Source organism: Betta splendens, chromosome 17 (assembly GCF_900634795.4).
Source record: "Betta splendens chromosome 17, fBetSpl5.4, whole genome shotgun sequence".
Classification (NCBI taxonomy): domain Eukaryota; kingdom Metazoa; phylum Chordata; class Actinopteri; order Anabantiformes; family Osphronemidae; genus Betta; species Betta splendens.
The window spans coordinates 1,510,898-1,523,665 of NC_040897.2; the positions used below are offsets into that span (position 1 = coordinate 1,510,898).

At 40.1% G+C, this 12,768-nt stretch overlaps 1 protein-coding gene across 1 annotated transcript; it reads left to right on the forward strand.

The window, feature by feature from the left end:
* Window positions 1-526: 526 nt before the first annotated feature.
* Window positions 527-12,068, forward strand: cop1 (COP1 E3 ubiquitin ligase). Its single transcript, XM_029132184.3, has 20 exons — window positions 527-1,239; window positions 1,347-1,406; window positions 1,643-1,740; window positions 1,885-1,949; window positions 2,046-2,165; window positions 3,503-3,571; window positions 4,701-4,760; window positions 5,072-5,151; window positions 5,293-5,350; window positions 5,669-5,783; window positions 6,594-6,729; window positions 6,929-7,072; window positions 7,247-7,355; window positions 7,537-7,618; window positions 7,721-7,837; window positions 9,453-9,570; window positions 9,833-9,957; window positions 10,112-10,272; window positions 10,845-10,889; window positions 11,019-12,068. The coding sequence occupies exons 1-20, from the start codon at window positions 887-889 to the stop codon at window positions 11,034-11,036; spliced, it is 2,133 nt and encodes a 710-aa protein (XP_028988017.1). The 5' UTR covers window positions 527-886; the 3' UTR covers window positions 11,037-12,068.
* Window positions 12,069-12,768: the final 700 nt, after the last annotated feature.

The following is a 12,768-nucleotide window of genomic DNA, read 5'->3' on the forward strand; positions in this document are numbered from 1 at the left end:
TGAGTGTGAATAAGTTGCTGCTCCTTAAGTTTTATTTGCAGAGCTGCAGGTGAATGCTTGACTGACGTGACGCTGTTGTTTTTGGCGCAGCAGCTGGCTGCCCGTTCCAGATGTGACCTACCTGCTTGTTTTTGATGTAAAGGCAATATCGGCAAGAAAAAAAGCATGAGGAAAGACTCTTTGTACAGTACAGCAACTATATGGCATTTACAGATTGATTCAAGATTTTAATTGACTTTTTTTCTTTAAAATTAAAGAATTTAATGGAGGATATTAAGGCTTTAAAGGAAACCCTAAATTTGTGATATCAGGTTTATATAAAAACGGCTTTAATAATTTAACAATTGTTGTATGTGTGCTTGTTATTGGATAAATTCTGGACATATCCTTCATCTTTATTATGTTAATGTTAAATTAGCAAACGGAATGACAGTAACACAGTTACATTTATACCGCGTATTAATTTCCACTGGTGCGGTTTAACTCCCTCCCGCCAGAGGGCGGTAGTTAAAACCACAACCACTGTGGGCGTCTGGGTAATCGAGGAAATTCAAGAGATTCCTCTGTGTAGCTAACAGCAGCTAGCCGCTTAATCTCCTAGAAAACGCAGTTGTGGTAGTTTTACTGTTCGTGTCTGTCTGTCACCTGTGTTGCAGCTGTTTCCTAATACGCCGCCAGCTAAAAGGCGAAGCGGGCAGAAGCGGACTGGTTCAGATCCGCCGGGTGTTTGGACGCGGTTCCTTTTTTACCAGGATGCTAGCATACAGTAAGCAAGCCAGCTAGCTAGTGAGCTAGCAGCAGCCTGCTAACGTCGCTAAGTAGCAGCACTGTCCGGATGGTGTGAACAGCCACGCAGCCGACTGTGGGGTGTTACTCGCCGCCGTGTATGATGTCAAGCAACCGAGGAGCGCAAAGCGCCGCCGGGGCAGGCTCGGTGCCCAGCACGAGCAGCAGCAGCGCGGGGAGCACGGCTAGCACCAACGGGGGCAGCGGCGGCGGCGGCGCCGTCACGAGCAACGGCAACGCTGGAAACGTCGTTCCCACTCGGCCGCCGGCCGCCGCCGCGGAGGGCGGCGCGTCGGCGGCGACGCTGGCCGCCGTGCCGTCGTCCCGGGGCCCGTTCGCGTCCCTGAGCAGAGCCTCTGCGCCGTCGGGCAGCAGGAAGAAGTCCCTCCATCCCGCTCCCTTATACAACGGCCTCCTCAATTCCTACGAGGATAAAACCAACGATTTCGTGTGGTGAGCTCGAATTGTTCAGGGACTCCCGTGACGTTCACTGTTTTAACACTGACCTGTCACGGTGCAACCGTTTGTGAGACCGTGTTGTGCTTCTCTCCCGTTTCCAGTCCCATCTGTTTTGACATGATAGAAGAGGCGCATATGACAAAGTGTGGGCACAGTTTCTGGTACGTTTCCAGCTCTGATGCATTAAAAACACCTATCACAGTGCGTGATTGTAGAATAGCACTGATTCGTCTTTCATGTCTTTCATATAAATGGTTTGAACTGAAGAAGCAGCATTAAACACTTCAACACAAAGCACTACAGTTGTTTGTCAAAACACATTTGCATGTTGTGTTTACACAAATGACTTCTGAGCTCGTGTTTCTTTATTTTAGTGACTAAAATGCTTTTCCTGCAGTTTTAAATGTATTCGCAAGAGCCTCGAGGACAGCAACAGATGCCCCAAGTGTAACTATATCGTCGATAACGTGGACCAGCTTTATCCAAACTTTCTTGGTACGGACTGAGGTTAACATTGTGGTTCTTACAGTATATAACTGGAAAAATTGTGTTATGCTGACAGTGTTTCTGTGATTTAATATTTTCTTTTCCACGCCTGTGATATATTCCCTTCCACTTTCTGTTTACCATTTTTTCCAGTAAATGAACTGATCCTTAAACAGAAACAAAGGTCAGAGGAAAAGCGACTTAAGTTAGATCATCCTGTAAGTAAACTAGATCTGTGACTGACACATTCAGGTTTTAAAGCTCGTTTTAAAAAAAAAAGAATTGTTTAATCGATCAACGTCTCTAACCACCAGAATGGATCCAGGTGGCAGGTCTTCCAGGATGTGCTGAATCCTGACCAGGAGAACCTGGACCTAGCAAATGTCAATCTGATGCTGGAGCTCCTCGTTCAGAAGAAAAAGCAGTTGGAGGCAGTAAGTAAGGGACTGAGGGTTATCTGATCTCTTGACTAATTGTTATCTATTTATTTTGGCTATTAAGCTTCACATGGGCCTGGGTGTGATTATGATACAGATGTGTTGAAATGTGTCATTCAAAGTCAGAATAGAAGACTGTGCTCTACAATACTCAATACTGGTTAAGGTGCTGAGATGTACATTGAAGTGCATATTGTGCATTTTGGAGGTTTGGTAGAATTTATACAGGGTGACACAGAAAAATGGGAACTTTGAAGTGTATATAATACAAAAAAATACTGTGACCCTGTATAACTGTCTTGCTTTCAGTGTTGAATTGCTTCGCTAATGGCTGTCGTACTTTAAAATGCATGCTGATCATTCTGTTCTTTTTGTTTGAATGTGAGACAGAATCTTTTAAGAATTGGCCTCCAGGCTTTTGTTTGACTTTACGGGGATAGGGATATATTGAACAAGGGTTTGAAATAAGTTGTTTACAAGTGTGGTCAAGCAACCTAGATTTCTTCAAATCAGAGCTGGATCACTTCTTGAATAGGATGTTATGTGAGAGCAACAAGCGAGACTGAAAGTACAGTGAGAGGAAATCTTCAAATTTGTTGCAGATTTAACGAAAATGTAATCGAGTAGTTTAAATAGATTGTAATGTTTTACAAAAAAACTTTTTGGTTACATCATAGGTGTTGCAAAGTTGAATAGAGACTAATGCAATATTCCTGGTGTTTATTTTGAGACCAGTGAGAGTATCCATCCTAAAAGTGCCTGTCATTTATTATGATAAAAACACATCTGTACAGTTGTGAGCAGTAGTTGTCTATCACCAGTAGGCTGTTGGTTGGATGGCGATGGATTGATTCCTTTTAGCTCAGGAATGTCCAGCTCCAGTCCTCGAGGGCCGGTGTCCCTGCTGATCACCTTGATCAGGTGTGTCAGTTAGCTGCTGATTGGCTGAACACACCTGGCCAAGGTGATCAGCATTAGCTAGGGCCGGGAGAGTTGGAAAAGCAGCAGGACAGCGGCCCTTGAGGACTGAGTTTGACACCCCTGCCTCAGCTGAATACAAGGCGCACTCTCAGTTGCCATTGTGGTGTTTGTGTTGGATGGCATAGTCTCATCTACCCCAACGTGCAACATCTTTGTTAAACAGCTGTACAATAAATTCAGCTGTCATGTTCTGCACATCAGTAGAACATTGTGTTTATGTGTCGGAATAAAAATGAGAATGTATTTGAGATTGGAAGCAATGATCTGAAAATGTGTTTGAAAATGTTTTCTGTGATGAAACCAAAAAAAATGCAGCTTCTCTTCTGTTTTGACTTTATCCTTGTCCTGACTAGGAATCCCAAGCAGCCCAGAGACAGATCCTAATGGAATTCCTTAAAGAAGCCAGGAGAAACAAGAGAGAGGTGCTGTTGGGTTTTTTTTTAGTTGTTGTTGTTGTTTTCTACGCAATATAAAAACAGGCCATAGGCGTGTGATGCATTAGATATTTATATATTGTTTTCTATTATTTTGATCCTGTAATGCGACCTCAGTGGGTAAAAATGCGAATCTCAAGAAATGTTTTCAGTGTAAACTGTCAGCTTCTAAGTCCTTTTGTAAACACACAGGGATATTATGTAAAATCAAAACTGATTTGGACAGTTGAGCAATTCTATGGTCAGGTGTTTGTTATCCAGACACTAGTTTACATATAATGTAAGCAAATAAAAGCTCTAGAGTTGATCTCAAGTGTATCAACTGCATTTAAAATCTGTTGTTGTTAACTGCAGTTGCGTGTAGTCCAAATAGCTGTCACTGCCTGAGCACAAGCCATTATTGGGCTGAACAGTCTAAACAAATCCAGAGAGATAGCAAAAACAATTAGATGTGGTTAAATCAACTATTCGGTACATTCTTGGGGGGAAAAACAGAACACATTGGTAAAAGCAGGAACATCAAAAAACCCAAAAGACCACAGAAAACAATTGTGGTAAATGACTTAAGAATTCTTTCCCCGCTGAAGACAACCCCCTTGAGATCACACCCCTCCAGGAGGTAGGTGTGTCTGTGTTGAGGTCAGCAATCAGCACAGGGTTGATCAGACTGAATACGGTTGGCCTGCCACAAGAGGTGAGCCTCAAACAGACAAAGGCCGCATCAAAGATGTCCAAGAACTTTTAAACATTTCAATGAGAGACAGCACAAGGTCAACTTGTGCCAAAATGAAGATAACAGAAAAGAGGAACCGTTCCCTGTTGAAGGGCCGTAAGGTCCTGTTATGAGCAGCCGTGATGATGTCACTGCTTGCAGAGGCAGCCTGTTTTTTAGGGCTATGGACTCTGGTAAAGGCAAGAACGTTTTATTTATTGTTGAGTTTTGCTGGTCTCTTACAAACATCCCCTCTGGAATCGGGCTGTTTGATATCACGTACACATTCCAGCTGTCCGTTTACATTTATGTGTTTTTTGATTGTTCTATATCACTGCCATTGCAGCGGTGTACTTGGTGGAATATAGTAACTGGATTGTTGTGTGTTTCTGGCTCTGTCAACAGCAACTAGAGCAACTACAGAAAGAGCTCAACTGTCTTGAAGAGGACATAAAACGTGTTGAGGTAAAGAAAAGATACTAAAACACAACTTTTCAGTCAGGTGCTTATCTTCAGGGTTGGCAACAGGGAAGTTTGATGGACAAACTGAGTGAGAAGAGACGGATCACGGCCAATAATGGTAGCATTTGTCACAAACTGTTTTCAATTGACTCTACAGACTTATGTCCTTAAATCTGCCAAGAAAGTCAAGTGACCCACAGCGTTAGACAAGAAAAGCAGACCTGTACAGATTACTGTAAAAGTAGCATCATATGGAGGGATACTTCTTTACAGCCAGACGTAGACGAATACCTTAATTATGTATGAATTTACAGGAAATGAGTGGTCTGTACTCGCCAGTGATGGAGGCAGAGTGTACAGTGCCTAATGTGGAGACTCCATCGCCAGCACACAGGTACAAAAAAATGTTGGGGTACTGCTTTGGTATTCTGAGTTATGCTAATGGTGTCTTTAGTAAGCACCTACCTGCTGAACATTTAAAGCGTGTTTATTGTATAATGTGCATTATATTCACATGTGTATGTTTGTTGCCTAGCTGTATGATAGAGACGCCAGACTACAGCCATCCCCCAGGGTTCGGTGGAGCAGCCCAGGTACTTTTAATCAACATTTACATCCTTGGCTGTTAGTTTTGTTTTATTCATTGTTAAATTAAAGTTTGTTTAAATGGTGAGTTTATTGCATTTTATTTATGTTTGGGAATGGTTATTTTTATGTGAATTTTTCCCATCACACAAGTCGAGATTAGTCGCTTGTAAAATGAAGTGTGGAACTGTTCTGTAATAATTATTCCTGAGGATGAAATTGCTTTACATCATGGTCCAGCTGCACAATTACTATTTAAGTATAGCAACAAAATGGTTGATTGCTCCACAAAAATCCTTTGTAATCAAACGCATTACATATTTCAGGGAAAAAGACAGACTTGGTACAACAGCACCTTGGCATCAAGAAGAAAGAGACTGATGGCTCATTTTGAGGATCTGGAGCAGTGCTACTTCTCTAACAAAATGTCACGCATCACAGGTACTAGCACTGCAGACAGTAGAATTAGAAACATCAGTGGTAAGGTTTGATACCTCTCTAAGACCAATACAAATATTAGGTCTTCCGTTTCCTTTTTGAGAACAACCAGAAACTACTCGTGGTGCTAGTGGATCAAGTGTGTGAACAGTTCAATTAAAGACCATAAATGGATAATTGGAGTCAGACGTCTACAGTTAGGCAAAGCATTTACAAATGTGGACACTTGTCCTATAGTTGGACACCATGAATAAAACAGCTGCTGAATACATAGAACATTACTGCAAAGCTGAAGTTTGCAGAGAAGCACATTCCAAAAGCACAATCATGGACATCTAGCTTAAAAATGGGCACTGCGTATCAAGGAGCGAAGGAAGATCAATTCCAAAGCATATCATATCAAAACATCTTGTTTTGATAGTGATGCAACAGGACAATGACCAAGTCCTAAACAGAACATGACTTCAGACTATTTTCTATTGGCCAATTCAGGGCACAGACCTCAATCCAATAGATGCTTTTGAAATGGCTTGATGAGAGCCGTACCCACGAAACACTGAAAGGATGTGACAGAACTACAGCAATACTGCCAAGACCTAAAATTCCACCTGAACGAAGTGCAGGTCTGAATCATGGCTACAGGAAGCGCCTAGGGTCAAACATTTATTAATTCTAAGGGAACATTATTATTTAAATATAGTTTATGTTTAAATGAAGAAAACCATGAAATCCCTCTGTCCACTGTAGTTCAACAAGGATTCTCTGACTTTTTGTTTAAGATGCATGAAGTGTTTTTTTGTGTCACTTGGTCAGATGAGGGCAGGACTCTCAACCAACTGGATGATTTCATGGAGTGTTTGTCCAAATTCACCCGATACAACTCTGTGCGGCCACTGGCCACCCTGTCTTACGCCAGTGACCTCTATAATGGCTCCAGTATTGTCTCCAGGTAGGAAAAAAGTTTGTTCACACTTTACAGCATTTATCTTTACCAGCTCAGCTTCGTGACAATATTGAAAATACATGTTTACCTACTTAAACATGAATAGGTTTAATTAGACTCTTATTTTTAATACACAACCACCTAATGGTAGGTTTTGCAGTGGGACCTTATTCAGCCCATTCACAATCTGTCTCGTCTCTTTCAGTATTGAGTTTGACCGTGACTGTGACTACTTCGCCATTGCTGGTGTGACAAAGAAGATCAAGGTGTTTGAGTACGGCACTGTGATCCAGGATGCTGTGGACATCCACTATCCCGTCAACGAAATGACCTGCAATTCCAAAATCAGGTACACAGGGAGTAGAATGTGCAGGCATCATGTGCATCCAGTTAATACAAACCAGTTTTTTTGCATTTTATAGCATTTGTATAGACCCAATGTAGTTTGCATAGATTTAGTAAAGATATACTCATACTCAGTCATGAGTTAGAGTAATGTGATGCCAACCTTGTTTTGTTGTAGCTGTATCAGCTGGAGCAGCTATCACAAGAATCTTCTGGCCAGTAGTGACTATGAGGGTACAGTTATCCTGTGGGATGGATTTACTGGCCAGAGGTCCAAAGTCTACCAGGTACTCTGATGTTACAACCTGTGGTGAAAAGGGATTCATTTTCAGTATGCGTTCGAGTTTTCACGATTTTAAGTGTTTGTAGTGGGGCACAGTAATGAACACTCCAAGGAATTTATTGATTTATTGCACTTAATCAGGAATATCTATGTTGTGTCTGATTTTTTTTTTTTTTTTTTTTCAGGAACATGAAAAAAGATGTTGGAGTGTTGATTTTAATCTGATGGACCCTAAGCTCTTAGCCTCTGGTTCTGATGATGCGAAAGGTACCTCTGCAATAAAATAATAGGAATAAGAAGTCATTGTTTTTAAAAATGCTATCCAGATTTTAAACCGTTATAACCAGGTGCTTTTGTTCTTGTTTTTAGTGAAATTATGGTCAACGAACCTGGACAACTCTGTGGCCAGCATTGAGGCCAAGGCCAATGTCTGCTGTGTGAAATTCAGCCCAACCTCCAGATATCATCTTGCTTTTGGCTGTGCAGGTAATATTAAAAACGATGTTTTGGTTGAGTGTCATTTATTTCATATTATTTACTCTTTTTAGGAACAAAATTAATGCAAACTTTTGTAAGACGTGCTCACTAGTAGCAGTTTATCGCTACCATTTTCCATATTCCAGCATTCTTAATCTGACCTTGGACTATAACTGTACTTAAGTATTTATTAATATTAATTATAGAATATAATATGCTTTTGTGCTGACCACAGGCAGTATGTGTAGTGGTACTGTGAAAGAACCTGAAACAAGGGAATAGTAGTGACCGCTTTAAATTACAGGCAGCATGCGTAATAATTTCTGTGAAAGTGCCTGGAATTGGGAATACGTCTACAAAGTAATTGCAGAAGTGGTATGGGAATAACCTACTGTTTGGCTCGACCCTAAACCAAGATCAATTGGCTCCACGTATAATGTCTAAACGCTCATCAATCACACAGAATATGCTTTAAAATCCAAGTGTTTGATCTTGGATTTCACTTCATTAGCTAAGAATGGAAGTGATTTGGGCTGAAAAGGAGAACTTGATATCCACTGATATGCACCTCATTAAGAGCACCAGACAGTCCTAAAACAACCGCCAGAGAATGAAGGTTTGAAAAACACTTGATGTACTAAACTACATTGTTATTTGGACATCCACTTGTAGCTGTGAATCAATAATCTGTCTTCCAGGACTCTTCTTTGTCAGCTGGCATGCTGTACTTGTAAAATTAGATCCTATTTAGTTAATGGTTTACTGTTGAAATGTGAACAGGAATATTCCTGCTTGGGACATTAGTTTCTAACATTCTGCTGTTAAAAACTAAACATTTAGGGTTCCTGGGGTTTAGTCTCTTGTTTCTGAAAGCCTGGTGCAATGTTCCTCTTCACCGACAACATTAAATCAATATTACATAGAAGTATGCTGCTAAGTCAGAGCAAATATGCTAAATCATCTTTATTATTAACATTATTGTCTAGTATGTTAAAAGGCCAAACTGAATTGAAAAACAACAATTTGGTCCATTCACCCAAGTGTTACAAAATCACAGGCAAACTTGTTTTTCCTCTCCACAAGATGTATTATTATTGTTGCGCCTTGATTCCAGTGTTCACACCGCTGCCCTTCTTCCTTGTAGACCACTAAATTTCTCCTGCGGTCAAACAGACTCTGGTGGCCCAGACAAACTTCTGAAAACGTCATTTATTACCCTCCCAACGGAGAAGTAGGAATTAGAAGTATTCGGCTGTACACAGAGAGGTTTCCCAACTCTGCGTGAACAGAGGTGATCTACCGGTGAATTGAACTGGCTCGTTTCCTCTATTACCCATGTCTCTAAGGCCAATGTCTATGGAGCCTGTAAAAACAAACCTTCTCTTGATTTTAGAGTTGTTGTTGTTTTCAGTCTGAAGTACAAAGCCACAAGGCAACAGATCATCATCATCATCATTAAGCAGTGGCTGCCTGTCCTGTGGTTACTTAATACAGCTCTACTTTCTCATAAAACACCTTGCATGCACACGCGCACACACACACACACACACACACACACACACACACACACTCTTTAAGTGTTCTCTGATTCCATCTAAACACAAGTGTTTTTTGCTTTTTCCAGACCACTGTGTTCACTACTATGATCTACGCAACACTAAGCAGCCCATCATGGTGTTCAAAGGCCACAGGAAGGCTGTGTCCTACGCCAAGTTTGTCAATGGGGAGGAAATAGTTTCTGCGTAAGTCAGTTAGTACTTTTTTTGTTTTTTTTTATCGAATGTTTACAAGCAGAAATTGTTTTGAATATTTGACATACATTGTGTTTTTTATGTAGATTTCTGTTGCAGATAGATAGTATACAATATACTTGTATACTTTGTATTAGCCCATAAAAATCTATTTTATCTGGAATCAGAGACACGTGTGCTCACGTCTCTGTGCTCAGTTGTAATACACACTACTTGAGAGCAATTCACTGCTATTAAACCATTTCATCTGTAGTTCAACAGACAGTCAGCTAAAGCTGTGGAACGTCAACAAAACCCACTGTCTTCGCTCATTCAAGGGTCACATCAATGAGAAGAACTTTGTTGGCCTGGCTTCCAATGGAGACTATGTTGCCTGTGGTGAGGCGTGGCTTTGAATGCACTGACCATGTTACAAAACACTCCACAACACGTGAAATATTCAAATTTAGCTAGTTCTTGCACACTAGTTAGAAGCTTTAAAGAAAATGGAATAAAACCATCACCTCTTCTTCGCCTGTGTGTGTATATGCAGGTAGTGAGAACAACTCCCTCTACCTGTACTACAAAGGACTTTCAAAGACACTGTTAACGTTCAAGTTTGACACAGTGAAAAGTGTCCTGGACAAGGACAAAAAGGAAGACGACACCAATGAGTTTGTGAGTGCCGTGTGTTGGAGGGCCCTGCCTGATGGGGTGAGTTTGCTTCATTATTGCTGCAGGACTCGTAGAGTGACCTGTCTGTGGATACTGTTCCATTCAGATGTGAAACAACAACAAGCTGTTTGTAGAATACAAAGTGTCTCTTCAATGTCCTTTTTTAATTCTCACCCTGTTGTTTCGTGGTTTTAGTCAACCCATCGTTTTGTTTTTGTTCTGTTTAGCAACTTGTAGGCTGAGAAAGATTATTGATGAGGATTTGCCTCCTTTTACCTTTTTGTGGTGTTATCTCTAGCTTTCTGCTCTAGATATTTTTTTATATCTTAAGCATTGCTATTTTCTGCTTCTTTCTCAGTCATGCCTATAGAAGCGCTGTGGACTGTATACATTTTTTTTAATCGCGCTGACAGTTTTTATGATTAATTCTTATCATTACTGTTATATTGTGTGTGATGATATGGCACAACTCTGAAGTAAAAACAAGACCTGACCTTACAGACAGTGAATTATTTTTCTGTTAATGTTTTTGTCAATCAAAACTTTCCTATTCAAAGTAATGTCATAAATAAACTAACGCTGTTGTCTGATATTAATGTTTTGTTTTCCAGGAGTCAAATGTACTGATTGCTGCAAACAGTCAAGGAACGATCAAGGTTTGTAAGAAATTAGTTAAAAAGCAGGGACTGCGCTCGTTATGTTATCGGCAACGGCAAAAAAAAAAAAAATAATAGAGAGGTCTTTTTTTTTTTTAAATATTTCTTCTTTTTTTCTACTTGACACAGGTACTTGAGCTTGTCTGAATGCTCATGACATCTTCAGCAGGTGACAGAATCGTCAACCGCTTCTCTCTGCTTGGTAACGGGTCAGTCTGATGCAGTCTGTCCCAGTTTGCCTGCTGACTTCTGGTGAAATGAAGTGAACCCGTCTCATTTTAAGGAGCTATACATTTTCAGACGGCATCAAAGACTTTAGACCAGTAAATCAGTATAGCAGGAGGAGGTGTGGTATGATTTCTTTTTTTTTTACAGCAACAAATCAAGGACCTAGTGTGGGAACAAAATGGCGCAAAGGACATTAAAATGAAAGCAAGGTTTATTTTGTTTCAGTGATATTGGCCACAGTGGCGCACCTGTGGCTTCAGGTCATATCAAAAGCTGTACCTGTTTCTTTTAAGGGTACATCTGGCCAAATGCTACTGGGGTGATACATTTTCCTTTTTGTTTTGTTTTTTTTAAGGCCAAAGCACAAAACTAAATCACATGCAAGGATTGTCTTCATGTAAAGGTTTTAATCCACACAACAAATGTTATTTTCCCCTTGTATGTTTAGTTTCATGTTTTTCAGATTGGGGAAAAATCTATTTTAATAAATATAATTTGAGTTTCATCCCGTCACGTGTATTATCGCCTCATTTTGTTTTCGACGGATAAATGCAAATGTTTAGAAATTCCAGCTGTTCTGTCCTGTCCTGTCCTGTCCTGTCAGGACATAATGAGATTTGACATGTTTGAAACTTCAGGCATTGATTTGCAATGCAATACTAAACTGGATTTATTTTTTCCATGTCTTTGTTTCTAGTGAATGCTACACAACATCTGATTTAGTTCTTTTAAAGGAGCATTGGTAATACACTTCATATACTCTAGCTTTCAACATCTGGTCCAATCTAAGCTGCATTCTAACTTCAGACAAACAGCCATCAGTCTCTGTAGAGTGGCAGCCCATGTCCACACAGAAAGGACTGGCCAAACAGCCAAGACCTACCTATTTTATGATAACTAAATGAGAGAGCTGTTTTGTATTTGTACAACTGAATAAATTATTTCAAAACACTTGTCACTTTTGGTCATTCCTGTGTCTCTGCTCTGATGAGCCATTTCTTTGTGTAGCAATAATATTTTGAGCATTTTTTATTTTAGGTGTTCAACAAAGATGAAATTGTACAGTTAGGTGTTCAGCGGACCTTTATTTTGTCCTGCTTAAGTATTACATTCTTGTGAACCCTTGGTTTTAAAATACCATATTTACTGGAGCTCAAATTAAATCAGCTGATTTGACATCAGGCATTTCCTGGAACCTGTCACAAATTTCTACCAGGAGGGTCAAGCTCATTACAGTGCTGGAAAAAAGTCTGTGTTGGTCCTAAATCTCAACAATTACCAGAGGAAATTTGATTACATTGGGCATAATCTTAAATAAACTAATTAAACTTTGTATATCAAGGCACAGACCACTGTAGATGTAGATCCTGGAGATACTGTATTGGTTTGAGATTTAGTGAATTTGGAGGCCATGTCAAGATGTCCCGTACTCCTCAAACCATCCCTAAACTATTTTTCTTGTGTGGCCATAGCCGTTTATTATAACACCTCATTTTGAAAATGTTCACTTGCTGCAATAATATATCCTATCTGCTAGCAGGTGCCATGATGAAGAGAAAATCTGTGTCATGCACTTCCTCTGGCAATAATCACAGTTTTATGTTTAATTGCTGTATTTGTTGAATTTCAGTTTTTTTTAATAGACTTGTAT

What these genes read in the sequence shown, in the direction of transcription:
- cop1 (XM_029132184.3), top strand. Translation starts at nt 887, where the DNA reads ATGATGTCAAGCAACCGAGGAGCGCAAAGCGCCGCCGGGGCAGGCTCG. An exon ending in AAGTGTGGGCACAGTTTCTG is followed by an intron (nt 1,407 to 1,642) that starts GTACGTTTCCAG and finishes CTTTTCCTGCAG; the next exon opens with TTTTAAATGTATTCGCAAGA. An exon ending in TGGTTCTGATGATGCGAAAG is followed by an intron (nt 7,619 to 7,720) that starts GTACCTCTGCAA and finishes TCTTGTTTTTAG; the next exon opens with TGAAATTATGGTCAACGAAC.